Here is a 19,648-nt window from a genome sequence, read left to right as displayed (position 1 = left end):
AAAATATCCCGAAAAACATCCTCCAAATGGCCCAAATAACAGCCCCAAAACATTCCCCAAATCGGGTGGGTTCCTGCCAGTTCTGACCTATAGAAGAGGTTCCACAAATCTACAGTGGCGTTTAGAACCGGTTCCAGCTCCCTCCCTCCGCTCATCTGCACATCATCAAGATGAAGAGCGAGAGGAGGAATTCTGGTTTAGGTTTAGGTTTAGGTTTATTGGGATTTATATGCCGCCCTTTTCCCTGAGGGGACTCAGGGCGGCTTACAACCACAGGGGGGTGGGGTGCAAGGTCAAAAACAAAACAATATGTGAACAAAGAAAAGATAGTAAAACACAACTTTCATTCAACAATCAAACACTCGGGCGGGTGAATTGGAAGCCTATCCCCAGGCCTGCTGGGAGAGCCAGATCTTGAGGGCTGCGCGGAAGGTCTGGATAGTGGTGAGGGTACGGATCTCCATGGGGAGCTCGTTCCACAGGGTCGGAGCAGCAACAGAAAAGGCTCTCCTCCGTGTGGTCGCCAGTCGGCATTGACTGGCAGATGGAATTCGGAGGAGGCCCAGTCTGTGCGATCTAATTGGTCGATTTAGGGAAGTAATCGGCAGAAGGCGGTCTCTCAAGTACTCAGATCCACTACCATGGAGTGCTTTAAAGGTGGTCATCAGTACCCTGAAGCGCACCCGGAGACCAACAGGTAGCCAGTGCAGCTCGCGGAGGACAGGTGTAACGTGGGAGAACCGCGGTGCGCCCACTATCACTCGCGCGGCTGCATTCTGGACTAGCTGCAGTCGCCGGATGCACTTCAAGGGCAACCCCATGTAGAGCCCATTGCAGTATTCCAGTCTAGAGATCACAAGGGCTCGAGTGACTGTTGTGAGAGCCCCCCGGTCTAGGTAGGGCCGCAACTGGCGGACCAGGCGAACCTGGGCAAATGCCCCCCTGGTCACAGCTGACAGCTGGTGATCAAAAGTCAGCTGTGGGTCCAGGAGGACTCCTAAGTTGCGGACCCTATCTGAGGGGTATAAAATTTGACCCCCCAGCCTAAGCGTTGGTATATTAGCCAAATTATTGGGGGGGAAGCACAACAGCCACTCGGTCTTGTCCGGGTTGAGTACCAGTTTGTTAGCACTCATCCAGTTCTTAACGGCCTCCAGACCCCGGTTCATCACGTCCACCGCTTCATTGAGTTGGCACGGGGCGGACAGATACAATTGCGTATCGTCCGCATATTGGTGGTATTTTATCCCGTGCCTCCGAATGATCTCGCCCAGCGGTTTCATGTATATGTTAAATAGTAGGGGGGATAAGACCGAACCCTGTGGCACCCCACACGTTAGGGGCCTCAGGGACGATCTCTGCCCCCCGACCAACACTGACTGCGACCTGTCCGAGAGGTAGGAGGAGAACCACCGCAGAACAGTGCCTCCCACTCCCACCTCCCGCAGTCGTCGCAGAAGGATACCATGGTCGATGGTATCGAAAGCCGCTGAGAGGTCAAGGAGAACCAGGATGGACGCATAGCCTCCATCTCTGGCCCTCCAGAGATCATCGGTCAATGCGACCAAAGCGGTTTCTGTGCTGTAACCAGGTCTGAAGCCGGACTGGAAGGGGTCAAGATAGCTAGCTTCCTCCAAGGCCCGTTGGAGCTGAAAGGCCACCACCTTCTCAACAACCTTCCCGATAAAGGGAAGGTTGGAGACAGGACGAAAGTTGTTTAAAATGGCTGGATCTAACGATGGTTTCTTCAGGAGGGGTCTCACCACCGCCGTTTTAAGTACGGCGGGGAAGTGCCCCTCCCGAAGGGAGGCGGTGACAACCGCCTGGATCCAGCCATGTGTCACCTCCCTGCTGTTGGCAACCAGCCAGGAGGGACACGGGTCCAGAATACAAGTGGAGGCACTTACAGCTCGAATGGCCCTGTCCACATCCCCAGAGGCAACGTCCTGGAACTCAACCCAGAACTGGTGTGGCAAGTGATCCTCCTGTGTCTCAGCTGGATCTACTGCGGTGGAGTCCAAGTCCGATCGAAACCGAGCTACTTTGTCCGCCAAGAATTGAGCATAATCCTCAGCCCTACCCTGCAAGGGGTCTGGGAGTTGAAGTCCACAAGTCTTAAAGCTGTTAAGTTTGAACACCCCTGGGTTGTTTTTTTCTAAAGGGTTAGGGGTGCAAGAGTCTTGTAACTTAACAGCTTTAAGACTTGCACACTTCAATGCCAGAGTTTCTGAGCCAACATTTTGGTTGCTAAGCAAGAGTGTTGTTAAGTGAGTTTCACCACATTTTACAAGTTGGCCACGCCCACCCAGTCAAATGGCTGGCAAGCCACCCCCACCCAGTCACATGGCTGGCAAGCCACTCCCACAAAGCAGACCACACCTACAGAAGAGGTTATAAAAAAATTTGAAACTCACCACTGCCCCAAATGGCCCCAAAACCAGCCCCAAAATGCCCCCAAAGGCCTGTTTTTCAGGCCACTTTCCAATGCTTTGGTGCCAGTGAAGACCAGCTGGCCAGAAACCAGAAGGACAGCTGGCAATGGCACATGTGCCAACAGAGAGGGCTTTGCGTGCCATCTCAGGAATGCGTTCCACAGGTTCACCATCGCGGCCCTAAGATATTTGAATGTGAAAAGGAGGAGCAGGCGTTGGTTTCAGGAAGAAGAAAAAAATCAGGAGAGCAGTGTGGCACACCAGCAGTGGACCAATGATCGCAAGTTGCAGTCAAGGGTTTTGGGGGTCAAAATGGAGAAAGGGGACTAAAGAAGGGCTGTGTGGGAGGGGGGGTTTACAAACATTCAGTAGCCTGAGAGTCTTTCCAGGCAAGACTTCTCAGGCTGGCAGGATGCCACGTGGCCCCTCTGTTTGAAGGAATAAGGCACTGTCCTGGACCATCAAATGCCACCTTGGCGTCTCCAACGAATTCTTCAGAAGACAGGCAATAAATACGAGGCTGTGAAGCAAGGGTGGGGAAGAGAGGCACTAAACTGCCAGCATCTTTGGTGAGGAGGGGTCCCGTTGATGCTCCACTTCAAGTATATACCAGGAAGTCTGTTTTGTGAATGGTCCTAGGCTGAGAGCAAGCAAAGAACGATAGCCACGCAGAGGGCCACGGAGCTACCGACAATCGGATTACAATTTCTCCAGCTCAAATCGGAATGCCAATGGTGGTGACTTGTTCTTTCAGTCCTAGGAGGCTGTAGGCAATTCGCTTCTGGTGTCCTGGGAGACGCACGCCGATTCTCTTGATGTCCCTGGCGGCGTGAAGAAGAGAGAGACAAAAAAAATTAGTGGTGGATCTTGCTTTTTTCAAACCCAATGGGTCACTTCTTTTCTTCAAAATATAGGTAACGTTTCCCCTCGCACCTATGTGCTAGTCATTCCCAGCTCTAGGGGGTGGTGCTCATCTCCATTTCAAAGCCAAAGAGCCAGCACTGTCCGAAGACCTCTCCGTGGTCATGTGGCCAGCAAGACTCAATGCCTGAAGGCGCACGGAACGCTGTTCCCTTCCCACCAAAGGTGGCTCCTATTTTTCTACTTTCATTTTTTTACCTGCTTTCAAACTTCTAGGTTGGCAGAAGCTGAGACAAGTCACGGGAGCTCTCTCTGTTAGGCGGCGCTAGGGATTCGAACCGCCGAACTGCCAACCTTTCTGATCGACAAGCTCAGCGTCTTAGCCACTGAGCCACCTTTTCCTTTAAAATAGCCAACCGCAATATGTAATAATTTGGGGGTATTGTGTATATTATAGCCTCTGTGGAATGGGATTGTAAACTCCCCTTACAGAGATCCCAAAAGGCCAGATATCCCACTGCATTTAATAAGCCTCTCTTGGTTTTCTGGCGGCATAAAACGGCTTAATTATAGGGTAGGTCTTTGGAACCTTCGCTCCTAAGAAGACAGCAGGCAGAGCAAATGGAATTTGCTGTACTGCATATTTTTTGGGGGAGGGGGAAAGTCATAGTTTCATCCTCCTTTATTGTGAACACACGACATTCTCCTACATAGCCACCCCTAAGTGAATTTTATAAAGGAAAATGAAATAGAAACTCATCAGTGAAGGGAGCACAAATGGAAAAACGAAGCATGCAAAGACCTAATTTTCCAAGCTAAATTCATGTGAATGTCTATGGAGATTCTCAAGTCATCCAGGACAGAGGTTCAGCAATCTGTGGCCCTGGAGCCGCATGTGGCTCTTTCATCCATCTGCTGTGGCTCCCTTTTGCCCGTCGGCTCCACAATTGATAGGGCTTTTTGATTAGGATGGGTAGAGGGCGCCACGCTAGGAGAAGATTCTATGGTGGGAGAACTGGAGAGCAGAGGAAAAAAGGACACCATTCTAGGAGGAGACTCTACAGCAAGGGTCAGCAATCTGTGGCTCTGGAGCCGCATGTGGCTCTTTCATCCATCTGCTGTAGCTCCCTTTTGCTGGCTGGCTCCACAATTGATAGGGCTTTCAATTTGGACAGGTAGAGGACGCTGTGCTAGGAGAAGACTCTATGGTGGGGGAACCAGACTTCCGGTCGGCTCCAGAATTGAATGGGGGGCTTCCGATTAGGACCTTTGTGGCTCTTTTGAGTGTTTTAAGTTTGCTGACCCCTGATTTAGGCCATAAATCAGTGATGGCCAACATTTTTGCCCTTGCCTGCAGAAAACAAGGGTGCGATAGCGCGCCCACACCCATAATAAAATCCCCCCGCCCCCCTTTGTACATGCATGCGTGATCCCCCCCCGCACATGTGCACAATCCCCCCCCACACTCCCCCTGAGCATATGTGCAACCCCCATGGCCCATTTTGAGCCGAGCAGGCCTTCCTGAAACCTCTTGGGACCAAAAACAGGATGCAGGGGAACGGCACCGCATCCCCCTGCGGTCCCCCTTCCCCCATGCATGCACACGCAACCCCCCCCCCATGTATGCGTGCCCGTCTCCCGCATGCATGGCAGAGACCCGAAAGTCAGCTGGCCGGCGGGAGGCGTGCACGCATGCACGGTGGAGCTGAGCTGGGCGATGGCCCGTGTGTCTGCAGGGAAGGGTCCATGTACCACCTATGGAACGGATGCTATGGGTTCGCCATCATGGGCATTGATTGTCCTACGGTTGAAAAAGCAACTTTTGGGGCATTCATGCGAACAGAAAGGAAAATGGCATTAAGTGTCCCCAGAATGGATTTGTTAAGAAAGGTGGCTACGCATAACTTTCGCGTCATGTGCATTTCCTCCTTCCTGCTAAAGGTTATCGTTCATTGGCGAGAGAAGGGCTAGTTTTCTGTTTGAAAAGATGGGCAAAGGGGTGTCATTAGGCCAAGTCCAGTGGGGGCTAAGACAAAAATTTTAGGGGTCATTTCCATATCAAGTGGTCTGATTTCATGAAGGTGCTGTGCTTGAACATCACGGATTTCGGTGAAATTTGGTATGAACCTGCGCGCACGTCCCCAATGAACATTGGTAAAGTGTTACATGTGCCGATGCAATCCTTGCGGGGATGTAGTCATTTGTGTGACCACCATACCGCAGCCTTCGACTCTGAGGTTTCAGCAACTTTGAGACCGAATATCTCCGGCAAGGTTTTGTTGAGAGAAATAAAATTTGGCCATCTTATACAACTTGTTGTGCTCTATTAAACAAAATAATAAAAGCATTCCCATGAGTGATCGCCATCAAAATAATCTGGAGCAAAATTGGCCAGAAATGACTACTATATTTTTCAGAGTATAAGACGCACCTTTTTCCCTCAAAAAAGAGGCTGAAAATCTGGGTGCATCTTATACAATGAATACAGCATTTTTTGCCTCCAGAAACCCCGCCCCCTTCACCAAAATGGCTGTGCATAACCTTTAGGAGCCTTACTGAGTGCTCCTGGGGGCTGGGGAGGGCAGAAATGAGCAAAAAATGGACCGTTTTTTGTTCAATTTTGCCCCCTCCCAGCCCCCAGGAGCACTCTATAAATCTCCTCAAGGCTATTCATGCCCTTTTTTTTGTCAAAAAACGAACCCATTTTTTGCTCATTTTGGCCCCTCCCCCCAGGAGCACTCTACAAGCATCCTAAAGGCTATTCATGCCCTTTTTTTGACAAAAAAAATGGGCCTGTTTTCGGGAGGTCTGCAGAATTTTTTTTTAATTTGCCTCTTCAAAATCTTGGTGCATCTTGTACTCCGATGCGTCTTATACTCCGAAAAAATACGGTATAACTCTGCAAGTATTTCATCGGCAAACGTAACACTTTACCAATGGTCATTGGGGATGCGTGCGCATGTTCACACCAAGTTTCATCAAAATCCGTGATGGTCGAGCAGGGAGCCCCAAACCACTTGACATGAAGTGACCCTTAGAAGAATGATGCAAATTCTTCCTACGGAACAGAACAAAGACTTCCAAATGCAGTGGAATGAAATGGGAGGGGGGTGCGGGGCCGTCGAAAGCTCAGTGACCAAAGGCTCGTTTCCCAGGGGAGGCACCAGCAAAGCCACACTCACTCGTTGGTCATCTGCACCACCTTCTCAATGACGTTGTAACCAGCCTCTAGGAAGTGCTCTGTGTACTGGTGCATTTTGATGGACTCCAGCCACTCTGCCACAGTTCGGAATGGGACTCCCTCTGAGCCGCTGGTGCTGGGTAAACGGATGGAAATCCTTCAGAGACAAAAAAAAAGAGAAAGGCCCGCAGCTCTTTAGAACCAAATAATTTCCAAAACAGGTGTTGTGGCCCGCTGGCGGCCAGCGCAGCTGGCAGCAGAGTCGGACAGTGAAGAGGTTGGGGAGGAACATGGGCCACTCCTGGGGGCTGAGGAAAGCTCAGATGAGGGCTCTGCATCAGAGGCAGAGAGGGAGCTAGACAGCAGCGAGGCAGAGGAACAGCTGGAGCCTGTTCCCAGTGTGCGCATGCGCAGAGCTGCCGGAAGGGAAGAACAACTAAGAAAGCAGGGTTGACTTAGGAGTAAAGCCACACCTTGGAGGTGATTGGCCCCTCCCATAGGAAACAAAAGAGGAGCGAATGGGGAGGGGGCTTTTGCAGGAAACAATTCGTTCCTTCGGTCGTTTCAAGAGTGGAAAGTTCTGTGTGTGACTATAAGAGTTTGGAAACTAGTTATTTGGCAGCTCTCCAAGCGAGATAAGGTTCGTGTGGATAAACATTCCTCAGAAAGACTGTTTGCTAAGCCTTGCTGACTGTGAATGAAAGGAATTCACAGTCGTGTCAATAAAAGGGGTTTTGCCGGGACCAAGACTCTTGTTTCTTGCCTTTTAAGGAAGCCTGGGTCAGAACAATAGGGCTGGGGATTTCGGGATGTGAACATGGCATTCTTATTTCTGGGCCTGTTCTCACATACATACTTCTAGGTCAAGGTGCAGAAGCATAGACAAACGTTCCGAAACCACCAGAAAGGTACAAGGAGTTGAGAGCAAGACTTACCGAGGGTCAAACTCTGCCAAAGTCTTGAGCGACTCCGGAGCGCGGATGAGCTTGTCCAGGATGCTAACGATGTCCGTGAATTTAGGCCGCTGACTTCTTTCTTGTTGCCAGCATCGCATCATCAGCTGGTAGATGGCAGAAGGACACTCCAGGGGGGCAGGGAGTCGAAAACCCTCATTAATGGCCTTCATGACCTAATTGGGAAGGAAAATAGCAGTTGGGAGCCTGGGAGATTCCACCCATCCGAGGAGGAGTCAGCAGCCTTCAGCCTTTCCAAAGGAAAGCACTGAGATAACCACTCAGTAGAGCGGATGGTCCGGGAGCCCTCGCATCGCACCCCCGTGGGAATTTCAAAACCCTGTTCACTAAGCTGGAATAACAAGATCCACATTGATCATTTTCAGTCTTTTAGAAAGAATTGATCTGCGGAAGGACTCTTCTGCCTTGTCAAACGGAGGCTGGGTCCCTTGCAAATGGCATCTATTTTCTGGACTTATGAATTGTTATCTTGATTTTTAGTTTATATCCTGCCTTTGAAGACTTTAGATGGATACTTTGAATACTTCAAGGTAAAGGTTCCCCTCGCACCTATGTGCTAGTCGTTCCCAGCTCTAGGGGGCAGTGCTCATCTTCGTTTCAAAGCCGAAGAGCCAGCGCTGACTGAAGACATCTCTGTGGTCATGTGGCCGGCATGACTCAACACCAAAGGCACACGGAACGCTGTTATCTTCCCACCAAAGATGGTCCCTATTTTTCTACTTGCATTTTTACGTGCTTTCGAACTACTAGGTTGGCAGAAGCTGGGACATGTCACAGGAGCTCACTCCCTTACGTGACACTAGGGATTCGAACTGCTGAACTGCCAACCTTTCTGATCGACAAGCTCAGCGTCTTAGCCACTGAGCCACCGCGCCCCTTTTTTTGAATAAGATAGATAAATGATAGATAAATAAAATACAGAGTTAAAACTCAATGTTCACGGATATAAAACCTTTAGACGGTACAAAAGTATTTACAAAATTGAGAGGCTACGCTGGACAGGGATCTCTTCGCGCCCCTCCCAAAGTGGATGTCTGCTCCAGAGCGCCAGAGGGGACGACAAGGGTGGAAAATGGAGCTAAAGAAGGACTCTGAGGGCAGTGAACAGCCTCCTATCTGGAGTTGTGGGGGAATCCCATCACTTGAGGGTTCCAAGAAAAGGTATCGAGCCCAAATATGACAAATGTGTAGCCATCTTATTTAGCTGTCTTTCATACTCATTACACTAAAAATCAGAGACATCACCCTGCCAACAAAACTGCGTCTAGTTAAGGCGATGGTTTCCCCAGTTGCATTGGAGGGCTGTGAAGGTTGGACCGTAAGGAAGGCTGAGTGCCAAAGAATGGAGGCCTTTGAGCTCTGGTGCTGGAGAAGAAGACTCCTGCACTGAGTCCCTTGGACTGCAAGGCCATCCAACCAGTCAGTCCTAGAGGAGATCATCCCTGACTGCTCTTTAGAAGGCCAGATCCTGAAGAGGAAACTTAAAAGACTTTGGCCACCTAATGAGAAGGAAGAAGGACTCCCTGGAGAAGAGCCTCATGCTGGGAACGATGGGGGGCAAAAGAAGGGGACGACAGAGAAGGAGGTGGCTGGATGGAGTCACCAAAGCAGTCGGCATGAGCTTAAATGGACTCCCGAGGATGGTAGAGGACAGGAAGGCCTGGAGGAACGTCGTCCATGAGGTTGCGATGGGTTGGACATGACTTTGCAACTAACAACAACAACAATTATACTCATTTATTCCTTTTCTTTCTCTTTACTATGTAAGGGGGTGGTTTGGGCTCACCACATTCTTAAGGTGGGGGGGAAGGAGCGAATAGATAGTGAGGATTGTTTTGATTATGCAACCTTCTTTCCCGTGGGAAGCGAAGCTGCCCCTGCTGAGAACAGAAGGTGGGAGTTTGAAGAGACTGGGCCATGTGGATGGAGTGTTTATTGGAGAATGTGACTTTTGAGGGATGTTTCTAACTTACAAGTAATTCCGATTTGTCTCAGATCCGGAATTACAACAGACTTTGCCAATTGGATATCTACCTAAATAAAAGAAATTTGTTTTCGAAGATGGACTTTGTACATTTTTGAATGGGTTTCATCCCTTGGAAACCTGACCAAAGGTTGCGTAGCCATTGGCCTGGAATGGACTAGAAGACCTTCAAGGTCTCTTCCATCCAAGGTTTCTAAAATAAATTTGTAATCCGTCGGCAGCCTGCGGAGCTCGCGGCAGATTCAGACAGTGAGGAGGTTGGGGAGGGACATGGGCCAGTCCTGGAGTCTGGGGAAGGCTTGGACGAGGGCTCTGCGTCGGAGGCAGAGAGGGGGCCAACGCCATCTGGGAGTTATGTGCTGCCTCCGGAGCCTCCAGAGTCAGATAGCAGCAAGGCAGAGGAACAGACCCCTCCCGTTCCCAGTGTGTGCATGCGCAGAATTGCCAGAAAGCAAAAATAGTTAAAACAGAAGGGAGGACTTGGGAGTAAGGTTTGGAGGTGACTGGCCCCTCCCATAGGACATAAAGGAGGAGCAAAGGCACATGAAACTTTGCAGGAAGCAACTTGGTTCATGCTGGTCCGTTTACTTTCTGAAGCTCCGTTTTGACTCTTTGCTCCATGTGGCCTTGCCAGGCTAATTGCCAATGAAGTCTTTGGCAGCGTTTCAATGGAGATAAAGGTGGGTGCTTATCAGCCTTATACTGAAAGACTTTGGCAGACTACTGTAGGACTCTTTCCAACTATTTGGAACTCATTACAGGCTGTGAATGAATATAATTCACAGCCTTTGAAAGAAAAAGAGGGTTTTTGGACTTAATCGTATGCGTTTTACTGTATCAGGGAGCCTAGGTCAGAACAAGAAGCCTGGTGAAGATCAACTACAGTTACCAAGGAAAAAAACCTTTTCTTCAGCTGGAAAATAAAATGGGAGGATTCTTTCCTTGGTTTCAGACTGGACATGGGCACCTCTGGGAATCCACCAGTGGGAATATCTTCAGGCCATTTCATAAGCAAGAGTGTTAGAAGGAGATGAGGGGCGATGGAAGGCGTTGCCAGGGCTGAATCCCACATCTGACATCGGGGTCTCTCAAAGGACCTACCTCATGATTGGAGAGCTCCCAGTAAGGCCGATCGCCGTAGGACATCACCTCCCACATGACGATTCCGTAGCTCCAGACGTCGCTGGCGGAAGTGAATTTGCGATGAGAGATGGCCTCGGGTGCCGTCCATCGGATGGGGATTTTCCCGCCCTGAGTGGGAGGAAAAGCAAACTTGCAAATCAAAAAGCACTAATGCTGAAAGGACGCCAATCACAAAGAATGTCACCTTTATATATAAATTATAAATAATTTTATTTTATTTTATAAATAAATAAGTGATTTCAAAGACCTTCAAAGAACAACTAGACACAAGAACAGTTTCCCCCCCGAACACCATCACTCTGATAAACAATTCCCTCAACACTGCCCTACTATTTACTAAGTCTGCACTACTATTACTATTAATCTTCTCATTGTTTCTATCACCCGTCTCCTCCCACTTAGGATTGTATGAGTGTATCTCTGTTGCTTGTATCTTTACGATGTATATGAGTTTCCTAGTATGATTTGATTGCTTATTTGTACCCTATGATTATCATTAAGTGTTGTATCCTATGATTCTTGATGAATGTATCTTTTCTTTTATGTACCCTGAGAGCATCTGCACCAAAGACAAATTCCTTGTGTGTCCAACTACACTTGGCCAATAAAAGAATTCCATCCTATCCTATCCTATCTATCCTATCCTATTCCTTATCCTATTCCATCCCTTATTCTATTCTATTCTATTCTATCCTATTCTACTTTTCTATTCTATTTCTATTCCATTCCATTCTATCCCTTATTCCATTCCATCCCTCATTCCATTCCATTCCATTCCATCCCTTCTTCTCTTCTCTTCCCTTCCCTTCCCTTCCCTTCCCTTCCTTATTCCATCCCTCATTCCCTTCCATTCCATTACTTTTGGTTTTTTAAACATATCCCTGCCCACATAGGCTTCTGCTGGGCTTCATGTATTTATACTGTGTCACACTTGGCTTTGATCATGATTTGCTAAACAAAATGTAGGGGCCTGGGGCAAGCCATAAATCTTGCGTACAAGCCCGAGTGACCGAATTCAATCACCCTGCTAGGCCAGAACCATCCATACTTGTGGAGTGAAAAGCGAGACACAGGAGCAGTTCCAGCAAGCATTAGAGCTCTTTGGCAGATGTTCATGAACAGAAATCAATTTTGGGCTGGAGACATGGCCAACTCCTCACTGATTTAGAAAGATGGGAAGAGAGGAATTTCTTCATTCCCTCCCCTCCCTCCCCTTTCCTACCACACTGGGTTCCCACTGGAGTCTGTGGAATAAGACAAATTGATCTGCTGACATCTTCCTTTTTACATCCCTGTATCCCCCTCTTCCTTTTCCCGATTCTCATTCAACCTAGCGTCATCCCTAAGGTAAAGGTAAATTCACTGCCCAAGCCTTTTCCTAATTACTTGCATAGAGATTATTCTTTATACTATTTATGTTGTTTGTATTTTTTGTCATGGATTGCACCAGAGAGGCTAAAACCAATTTCGTTGTATACATGATGTACAATGACCATAAAGGCTAAGAGTAAAGGTTCCCCTCACACATATGTGCTAGTCGTTCCCGACTCTAGGGGATGCTGCTCACCTCCATTTCATAGCCGAAGAGCCAGCACTGTCCGAAGACGTCTCTGTGGCTATGTGGCTGGCATGACTCAACGCCGAAGGCGCACAAAAATAGGTCCCTATTTTTCTACTTGCATTTTTTTTTTACGTGCTTTCAAATTGCTAGGTTGGCAGAAGCTGGGACGAGTAATGGGAGCTCACTTCATTACGCGGCACTAGGGATTCGAACCGCCAAACTGCCAAGCTTCCTGATCGACAAGCTCAGCGTCTTAGCCCCTGAGCCACCTAGCTCTAGGCATTTTGCTTCAGCCGGAGTAACCTCCCTGTTCTTCACAGTTATCTTGGCAATTTGTCACTTAAGAGGGAAGACAGTCGTCCCTCCGGGATCACTTACGCTGGTGGTATAAGTAGCTTCGGGATCATCCTCCAGGACACGGGACAGACCAAAATCGGAGACTTTGCAGACTAGCTGGCTGTCCACGAGGATATTGCGAGCAGCCAGATCCCGATGGACGTAGTTCATGCTGGCCAAATATTTCATCCCGGAAGCGATTCCTCTCAACATGCCTACCAACTGGATGACGCAAAACTCCCCGTCTTTTTCCTGTTGGGTAAAAGGAGAGGAAGATACTTCAGAGCCGCCATACTTTTAAAGGGGGTTTTTAAACAGATGATCGAGTCTGGCCCAGACACACCTCCAGCCCTCTTCGCTTTTGAGAATTTTTTTTTTTTTTTTTTTAAGAGAACTTTTTTATTTTTCTTTAAAAAAAAAACAAACACAAATATGTCATCATTTGTCAATCATTAAGACATTGAAATACAATTTTTTTTGTTGTGTGTACCCCTCCCTCCCTCCACCCCCCCCATCCCCCCTCCTCCTTCCCCCCCCGACTTCCCAGAACCCGTACACGGTATGGATTTTTAACTAACACAGTCTAAAATCTATTGAGAAAAAAGAAATTAAGAAATTAATGACATTCTACATTGAACTTAGCTTCTTCTTACTGAACTAACTTTTAACAGTTTAAATCATTTCTGATCTTAAGCATAGGCTAACTGGAATTTCTTAGTCCCGTATTTATTTTGTATATAGTCAATCCATTTTTTCCAGTCTCGTTTATATCTCTCATTTGAATGATCTTTGAGATATGCCGATATTTTAGCCATTTCAGCTAAGTTTGTTACTTTCAATGTCCATTCTTGGATTGTAGGCAAGTCTTCCTTCTTCCAATATTGCGCCACCAACAGTCTTGCTGCAGTTATCAGGTGCAGAATCAAATTGGTCTCTACCACTGTAAAATCAGTACATATACCTAGTAAAAATAACTGAGGAATAAACTTTATCCTTTTTTTAAAAACATTTTGCATGACCCACCATATTTTTATCCAAAATGCCTTAACCTTTTGGCAGGTCCACCATATATGATAATATGTAGCATCGAGAGAACCACACCTCCAACATTTAGGCTGTACATTCGGATACATAGAAGCCAACTTTTTAGGATCTAAATGCCATCTATAAAACATCTTGTAAAAATTTTCTCTCAGATTTTGAGCTTGTGTAAATTTCACATTTCTTACCCAAATTCTTTCCCATGTATCCAACATTATTGGTTCCTCAATATTTTGAGCCCATTTTATCATACAATCTTTAACTAATTCTGTTTCCGAATCCATCTGTATTAATACATTATATATCCTCTTTATATGCATTAAGCTTTGATCTCTTATTTGTTTAAACAGATTATCCTCAACTTGAATAAAGCCAATTTTTTGATCTATTTTCCACCTAGCCTGTAATTGCCCATACTGGAACCATGTTTGAACTACCTTCTCTTCTTTTAATACCTCTAAAGATTTTAATTGTAATACCCCCCTTTCCGAGGTAAGAAGCTGTCTGTAAGTAAATCTATCCTGTTTTTGTGCTGTATTCATATTTTCAATTGCATGTCTAGGAATTGCCCACATGGGTATCTTGTCATTTAATTTATATTGGTATTTCTTCCAAACCCGCAATAAAGCATTTCTCAAAATATGACTTTTAAAGTTCTTATCCAATTTTTTGTTGAATAACAGGTAAGCATGCCAACCAAATACCAGATCGTGTCCCTCAATGTTCAATATTCTATCATTGGTTAAATGAATCCAATCACTAATTACAGATAATGCCACTGCATCATAATATAGTTTTAAATTAGGTAGTTTCAATCCTCCTCTCTCACGTACATCTTGCATTATTTTCATCTTTACCCTCGGCTTCTTTCCTGCCCACACAAATTTGTTGATACCCTTCTGCCATTCTAAAAGGTTCGCATCTTTTTTAAGTATAGGTAACATTTGGAAAAGAAATAAAAATTTTGGTAAAATGTTCATTTTCACTGCCGCTATCCTGCCCAGCAAAGATAAGTGCAATTTCTCCCATTTTTTCATCTCTGTCTGTATGCTATGCCAAAGTGGTTCATAATTATGCTTATATAATTTCCCATTTGAAGTTAAAATGTTAACTCCAAGATATTTGACTTTTTTAACTACCTCACATCCTAGCATCACTCCTAATTCTTCCTTTTGTTTAATATTCATATTTATAGCTAATATTTTGGTTTTTCCTAAGTTTATTTTAAAGCCAGACACTTGACCATATTGATTAATCGTATTCATTAAAACCATACTGGATTCCTGCGGTTGTTCCAATATTATGACCAAATCATCCGCAAAAGCGCGGACTCTATATTCTTGCTGCCTAATCTTGATCCCTTTTAAACCATCCAAGCCCCGTATTTTATTCAACAATACTTCCAAAGTTATAATAAACAATAATGGGGACAAAGGACAACCCTGTCTTGTACCTTTTCCAATTTGAAAAGAGTCTGTTAAACTTCCATTGACTATGATTTGTGCTGTTTGCTGTTGGTATATTGCTTTAATTGACTGTAAAAAATTATCTCCTATCTGCATTTTTTGCAATATCTTCAGCAGAAATTGCCAGTTAACTCGATCAAAGGCCTTCTCAGCATCCAAAAATATGAACGCAGCAGGGATCTGGTTGTTCTTTCCCAAATATTCTAATGCATTAATAATTAATCTGACATTACTTTTCATCTGTCTCCCTTGTATAAAACCTGTTTGGTCCGTATGTATCAATTGTTGAATGACCAACATTAACCTATTTGCTAATATTTTAGTAAAAATTTTATAATCTACATTCAGTAATGAAATGGGTCTATAATTTTTGGGTTGAGTAGTATCTTGATCTTCTTTGGGTATCAAAGATATAAACGCTGTCTTCCAAGATGGAGGGACTTTACCTTCCGTTTGAATCATATTAAATAATTCTCTAAGAGGTTCTACCATTTCTAACTGTAAGTTTTTGTAGTAAACCGCTGTCAAGCCATCTGTACCTGGTGCTTTCCCTGGCTTTAATTGCTTAATTACCTGCAGGATTTCCCCCGAGGTTATTGGTTGATTCAATTTTTGCCTGTGTTCTTCTCTAACTGAAGGTATTTTCTCCTTGTCTAAATATTTGTCTATGTCTAAACCATTAATTTTATCCCCTTTATACAGTTCTGTAAAAAATTCCCAGAAAGCCTTTTGAATCTCTTCCTGTTGGAACACCTCCTTCCCTCTGTAAATCAGTTTAGATATATTTCGAGTTTTCCTTTTTTTCCTAATCTGATAAGCTAACCATCTGCCAGGTTTGTTTGCATTACAAAAAGTATTGTGTTTTGCATATAATAAATTAGTAGCTACCTGGTCAGAGATCAACATGTCAAATTGAGATTTTAATATGTTAATAGCTTCCTTAACCTTTGTATCGTCTGGTTTCCTTGTTAACTCCAGCTCTTTTCTCTTAATTTCCTCTTCCAGTTCTGTTCGTTTTAGCCCTTGCTTATTTCTATGTGTTTTATTTATATTCATCAAAACTCCTCTCATATACGCTTTGCTTGCATCCCATACAAATTCCATAGATGTACCCTTATTCATATTCAAAACAAAATATTCAGATAGTAATTTTTTACAATCATTAATATAGTTTTCATATCTAAATAAATTTTCATTCAGTCTCCAAAACCTTCTTGCCTGCACTACCCTTCCCAACTCCATCCAAACTGGGTTATGGTCCGAAAGGACTCTAGCTGCAATCTTTGTTTTCTTGACCCTAGAAAGCAAATCATTAGTGGTTAGAATAAAATCGATCCTTGAAAGGGATTGATGCCTGTCCGAGAAGAAAGTGAAGTCATATTCCTCTGCATTTCTTTCTCGCCAGATATCTCTCAATTCAAAATCATCCATAATGTCAAAGAAAGATTTGGGTAACTTTGCTCGCATCTTGGTATTTAAGCGGGAAATCTTCTTATCTCTCTTAGTATCTATCACTCCATTCCAGTCACCCAATAGTATACAGGAACTATAGTCCCACTGTACTAATTTAGCATGAAGATTTCTATAGAATCTATCTTGCTGTTGATTGGGAGCATAAATTCCCAAAAGTAATGTCTTTTTCCCTTCTAAGATTAAGTCTAAAGCAATATATCTTCCGAAGGGATCTGCTTCTATTAATTCAGCTTTCATATCTTTTCTTAAGTATACAACTATACCATTCTTCTTTTCCATAGCAGAAGCTGCAAAATGTTGACCAAGTTTTGAGTTGATCAAATATTTTTGATCAGTTGACTTGATATGAGTTTCTTGCAAACAAATTACATCGTTCTTAAACTGTTTAAGATAATGAAATATTTTCTTCCTCTTCTGTGGAGAGTTCAGTCCGTTGACATTCCATGTTAAAATCTTAGTTGTCATCTTTGGTTGGTTGAAGCATTTTTAGAGCTTCCTGCACGGCCTGTTTAACCTTAGGTCTAGCTCCTCCCACTGCTTCCAGATTTGTTGTTGTAGTTCCTTGATCGATGGCCGATGATTGTTGATGCTGTTGCCTCTTAGCTTGTTTCTCCATACGTCTAGTAGTCATGCGGCTAGGTCTTGGTTCCATAGCACCTTGCACTTCTAGAGAAGAGAGATGCTCCATCTTGTCTGGTGGTTGTGTAGTTTGCTGTCTATCCTGTCCTTCTTGTGGTCTTTCTCTAGGTCCAGATGGTGCAGGGTATCCGGCCTTCAATATATTATAATAAAAATCTCGGGCTTTCCATACAGAGTTGAGGCGGTACCTTTGCTTATCAAATGTAAATATGATGCCAAATGGTGCATCCCATCTATACTGTATCTGACGATTTCTGAGTTCTTCGACCAAAAAAGCGTAGTCTCTTCTGGCTCTTAACATTTGAGGTGGTATCTCTTTCAAAACAGCCAAGTCTTGACCGCCAATTTGAAGCTTAGTGTTATAAGACGCTTGCAGTACCATATTTCTGAACTCTCTTGTAGTAAAATATATAACGATGTCTCGAGGAAGCTGCTTCTGCTTTGCCAGCCAGGAGTTAACGCGGTAAGCTTTGTCAATTTGCCAGCCTTGGTTGGTCCCTGGTCTTCCCATCAGGCGGTCAAAAGCTTCCGATAGGATCTGTTTCAGGTTCTCCTGTTTCTCCTCACGCAGCCCCCTTACTCTTAATGCGAACTCCATTTGTCGGTACTGTATCATAATAATTTCTTTTTCAGCATTTTCCACTTTTTGTTCCACCACCTCTGTTTTCAATGTCAAGTTAGCATTGGCATCATTAAGAACCTCTAGAGTATCTTCCACTCCAGAAATATGTTCTGTTAATACAGTTACAAGACTCAGCATGTCGTCTCTAATTTTATCAACCTTAGCCTCAAATTTCTCATACAACTCCTGTTTAAGTCCTTTTATTTCACTTTTAATTTCACTTTTAATTTCTTCTTTCATTTCTTTTATTTCCTCTTTTCTCTCCTCTCTATTATCTCTAAATTTATCTTCCATTTTAATTGTCTGTGCATTAAAAGCCTCGCTTAGATTACTCAGAAAAAATTCTTTCGTTAACACATCCCCAGCAGGGGGCGTAGGAAGCGGAGGCTGCAGCTTTGTGCCAGGCACTGAGGGTGTGCCCCTGGAAGTAGAGGGTGACGTCTTCAAGTTAATATTTGGTTTTGAGGCCATTTCAAAATTTGTCTGCCTGCAGTTAATAAAACTCTATTGCCTAAATATGCAGCTTTAAGTAAAGAGGCTTTTATTTTGAAATTTAAGGCTTGGCAAAAGTTTCAGTGAGTAAACATTGTAACAAAACCGTTCAACAGATTCATCACCATTTAACTTCCAAATAAGCAAAGTTAATGAAGGAGTAAAATTCTTCTATTGTGAAACCAAAACATGTGATAAGCTATCTCTTTTGTTTTGAATTCTTTTGAAGTCTTGTGAGAATTAGCAAAAAGTGTTCGTTATTACCGGAGAAACCAGCCTGCTCGGCGCCATTTTAAAAGCCTCTGAGTAAATAATTTTTCGGAGGAGAAAAAGAGAAGAAGCTAAAATGTTGATAAGCAATTATTGTCCTCGCAGTAAACGGATTCAGCTCGTGATAAGATTAAATCAAACAAAACTTAGAGCAGAGTGGGAGAGACCTACTTTGTCCTGCACAAGGCAGTTGGAAGTTCCTAGCACGGACAGCCGTTCTGCCTTGGGCTAGCCCCCCTTTCCTTGCAAGCACAAAAGCTGCAAAAATCGAAGAGCATTTGCCAGCAAAACAGTTTCTTCTTTCCCTCTTGCCTGAAGGATAAGAAAACCTGATAAGACGTCAGATGGAAGATCCTCTAATCAGGTACGTAGCCAGGAATTCGGAGGCAGCTGATTTTTTGCTGCTTCCACCAGTAAGCTCCTCCCAGGAAGTCCTTCGCTTTTGAGAATTTTGAAAGGCTCGATTCACAAGGGAGAGTCGGCTCCCTTGCTTTACACGTGAGAAGAGATGTGGAAGAGGAAAGGGTATAAACCTACCCGTAGGAACTTATCCAAGGCACCGTTCTCCATGTATTCGGTGATGATCATGAAAGGCTTAACTGGAAGGAAAAGGAAAGGTTAACAGGTGAAACCAGGGTGGATAAAAATTGAGGGTTTTTTTTAAAAAAAATTTTTACAAATCGGATTTTTTATAATTTAAATTGGATATTTTTTTTAAATTTTTATTCCATTTATTTTAATAAAATGTTTTTGGAGTAAAATCTATGTAAAGATTACTGCTGCTGGCTGGGAGGGGTGTATCTATTGGGTAACGAGATTTATGACACAGACTGAGGGGAGGGAGGGAACAGGGATAAAGTTCAGAAGCAGATAAACAAAGCAAAGATTTGGCTGCGAACAAATCTTCCCCAATGAAGCTATCAATTAATCACTGGTTTTTTGTATTAAAACATTGGCTCGATTATTATAATTTAGTTATGGCATTGTTAGGAAACTTGACACAAGATACGTTAATACTTTAGCTTGTTCAGCATGAAATAGAGCTTAGTTATGGAGCATGAGGCTGTATATTCTGAAATATTGAGACTGTCGGTGAGTCAACAGCAGGTTAGAGAAGGTGCTGCTGTGGGACAGAGATGACAGTTACCGTATTTTGCAGAGTATGAGATGCAC

At 44.5% G+C, this 19,648-nt stretch overlaps 1 protein-coding gene across 1 annotated transcript in view; it reads right to left on the bottom strand.

The window, feature by feature from the left end:
• Positions 1 to 2,358: 2,358 nt before the first annotated feature.
• Positions 2,359 to 19,648, bottom strand: part of EPHA2 (EPH receptor A2) — a 54,456-nt gene continuing 37,166 nt past the window's right edge. The window contains exons 12-17 of the mRNA XM_032232262.1: positions 19,013 to 19,074; positions 12,515 to 12,724; positions 10,534 to 10,683; positions 7,410 to 7,603; positions 6,476 to 6,631; positions 2,359 to 3,253 (exon numbers count right to left, since the gene is read on the bottom strand). Coding sequence (XP_032088153.1) covers positions 3,148 to 3,253; positions 6,476 to 6,631; positions 7,410 to 7,603; positions 10,534 to 10,683; positions 12,515 to 12,724; positions 19,013 to 19,074 — 878 coding nt within the window. The 3' untranslated portion in view covers positions 2,359 to 3,147. The remainder of the gene's footprint in view (positions 3,254 to 6,475; positions 6,632 to 7,409; positions 7,604 to 10,533; positions 10,684 to 12,514; positions 12,725 to 19,012; positions 19,075 to 19,648) is intronic.

The sequence above is a fragment of the Thamnophis elegans genome, chromosome 15 (genome assembly GCF_009769535.1).
Source record: "Thamnophis elegans isolate rThaEle1 chromosome 15, rThaEle1.pri, whole genome shotgun sequence".
Lineage (NCBI taxonomy): Eukaryota > Metazoa > Chordata > Lepidosauria > Squamata > Colubridae > Thamnophis > Thamnophis elegans.
Note: the sequence above shows the minus strand (reverse complement) of the source record. Positions and strands in the feature narration are given on the sequence as shown.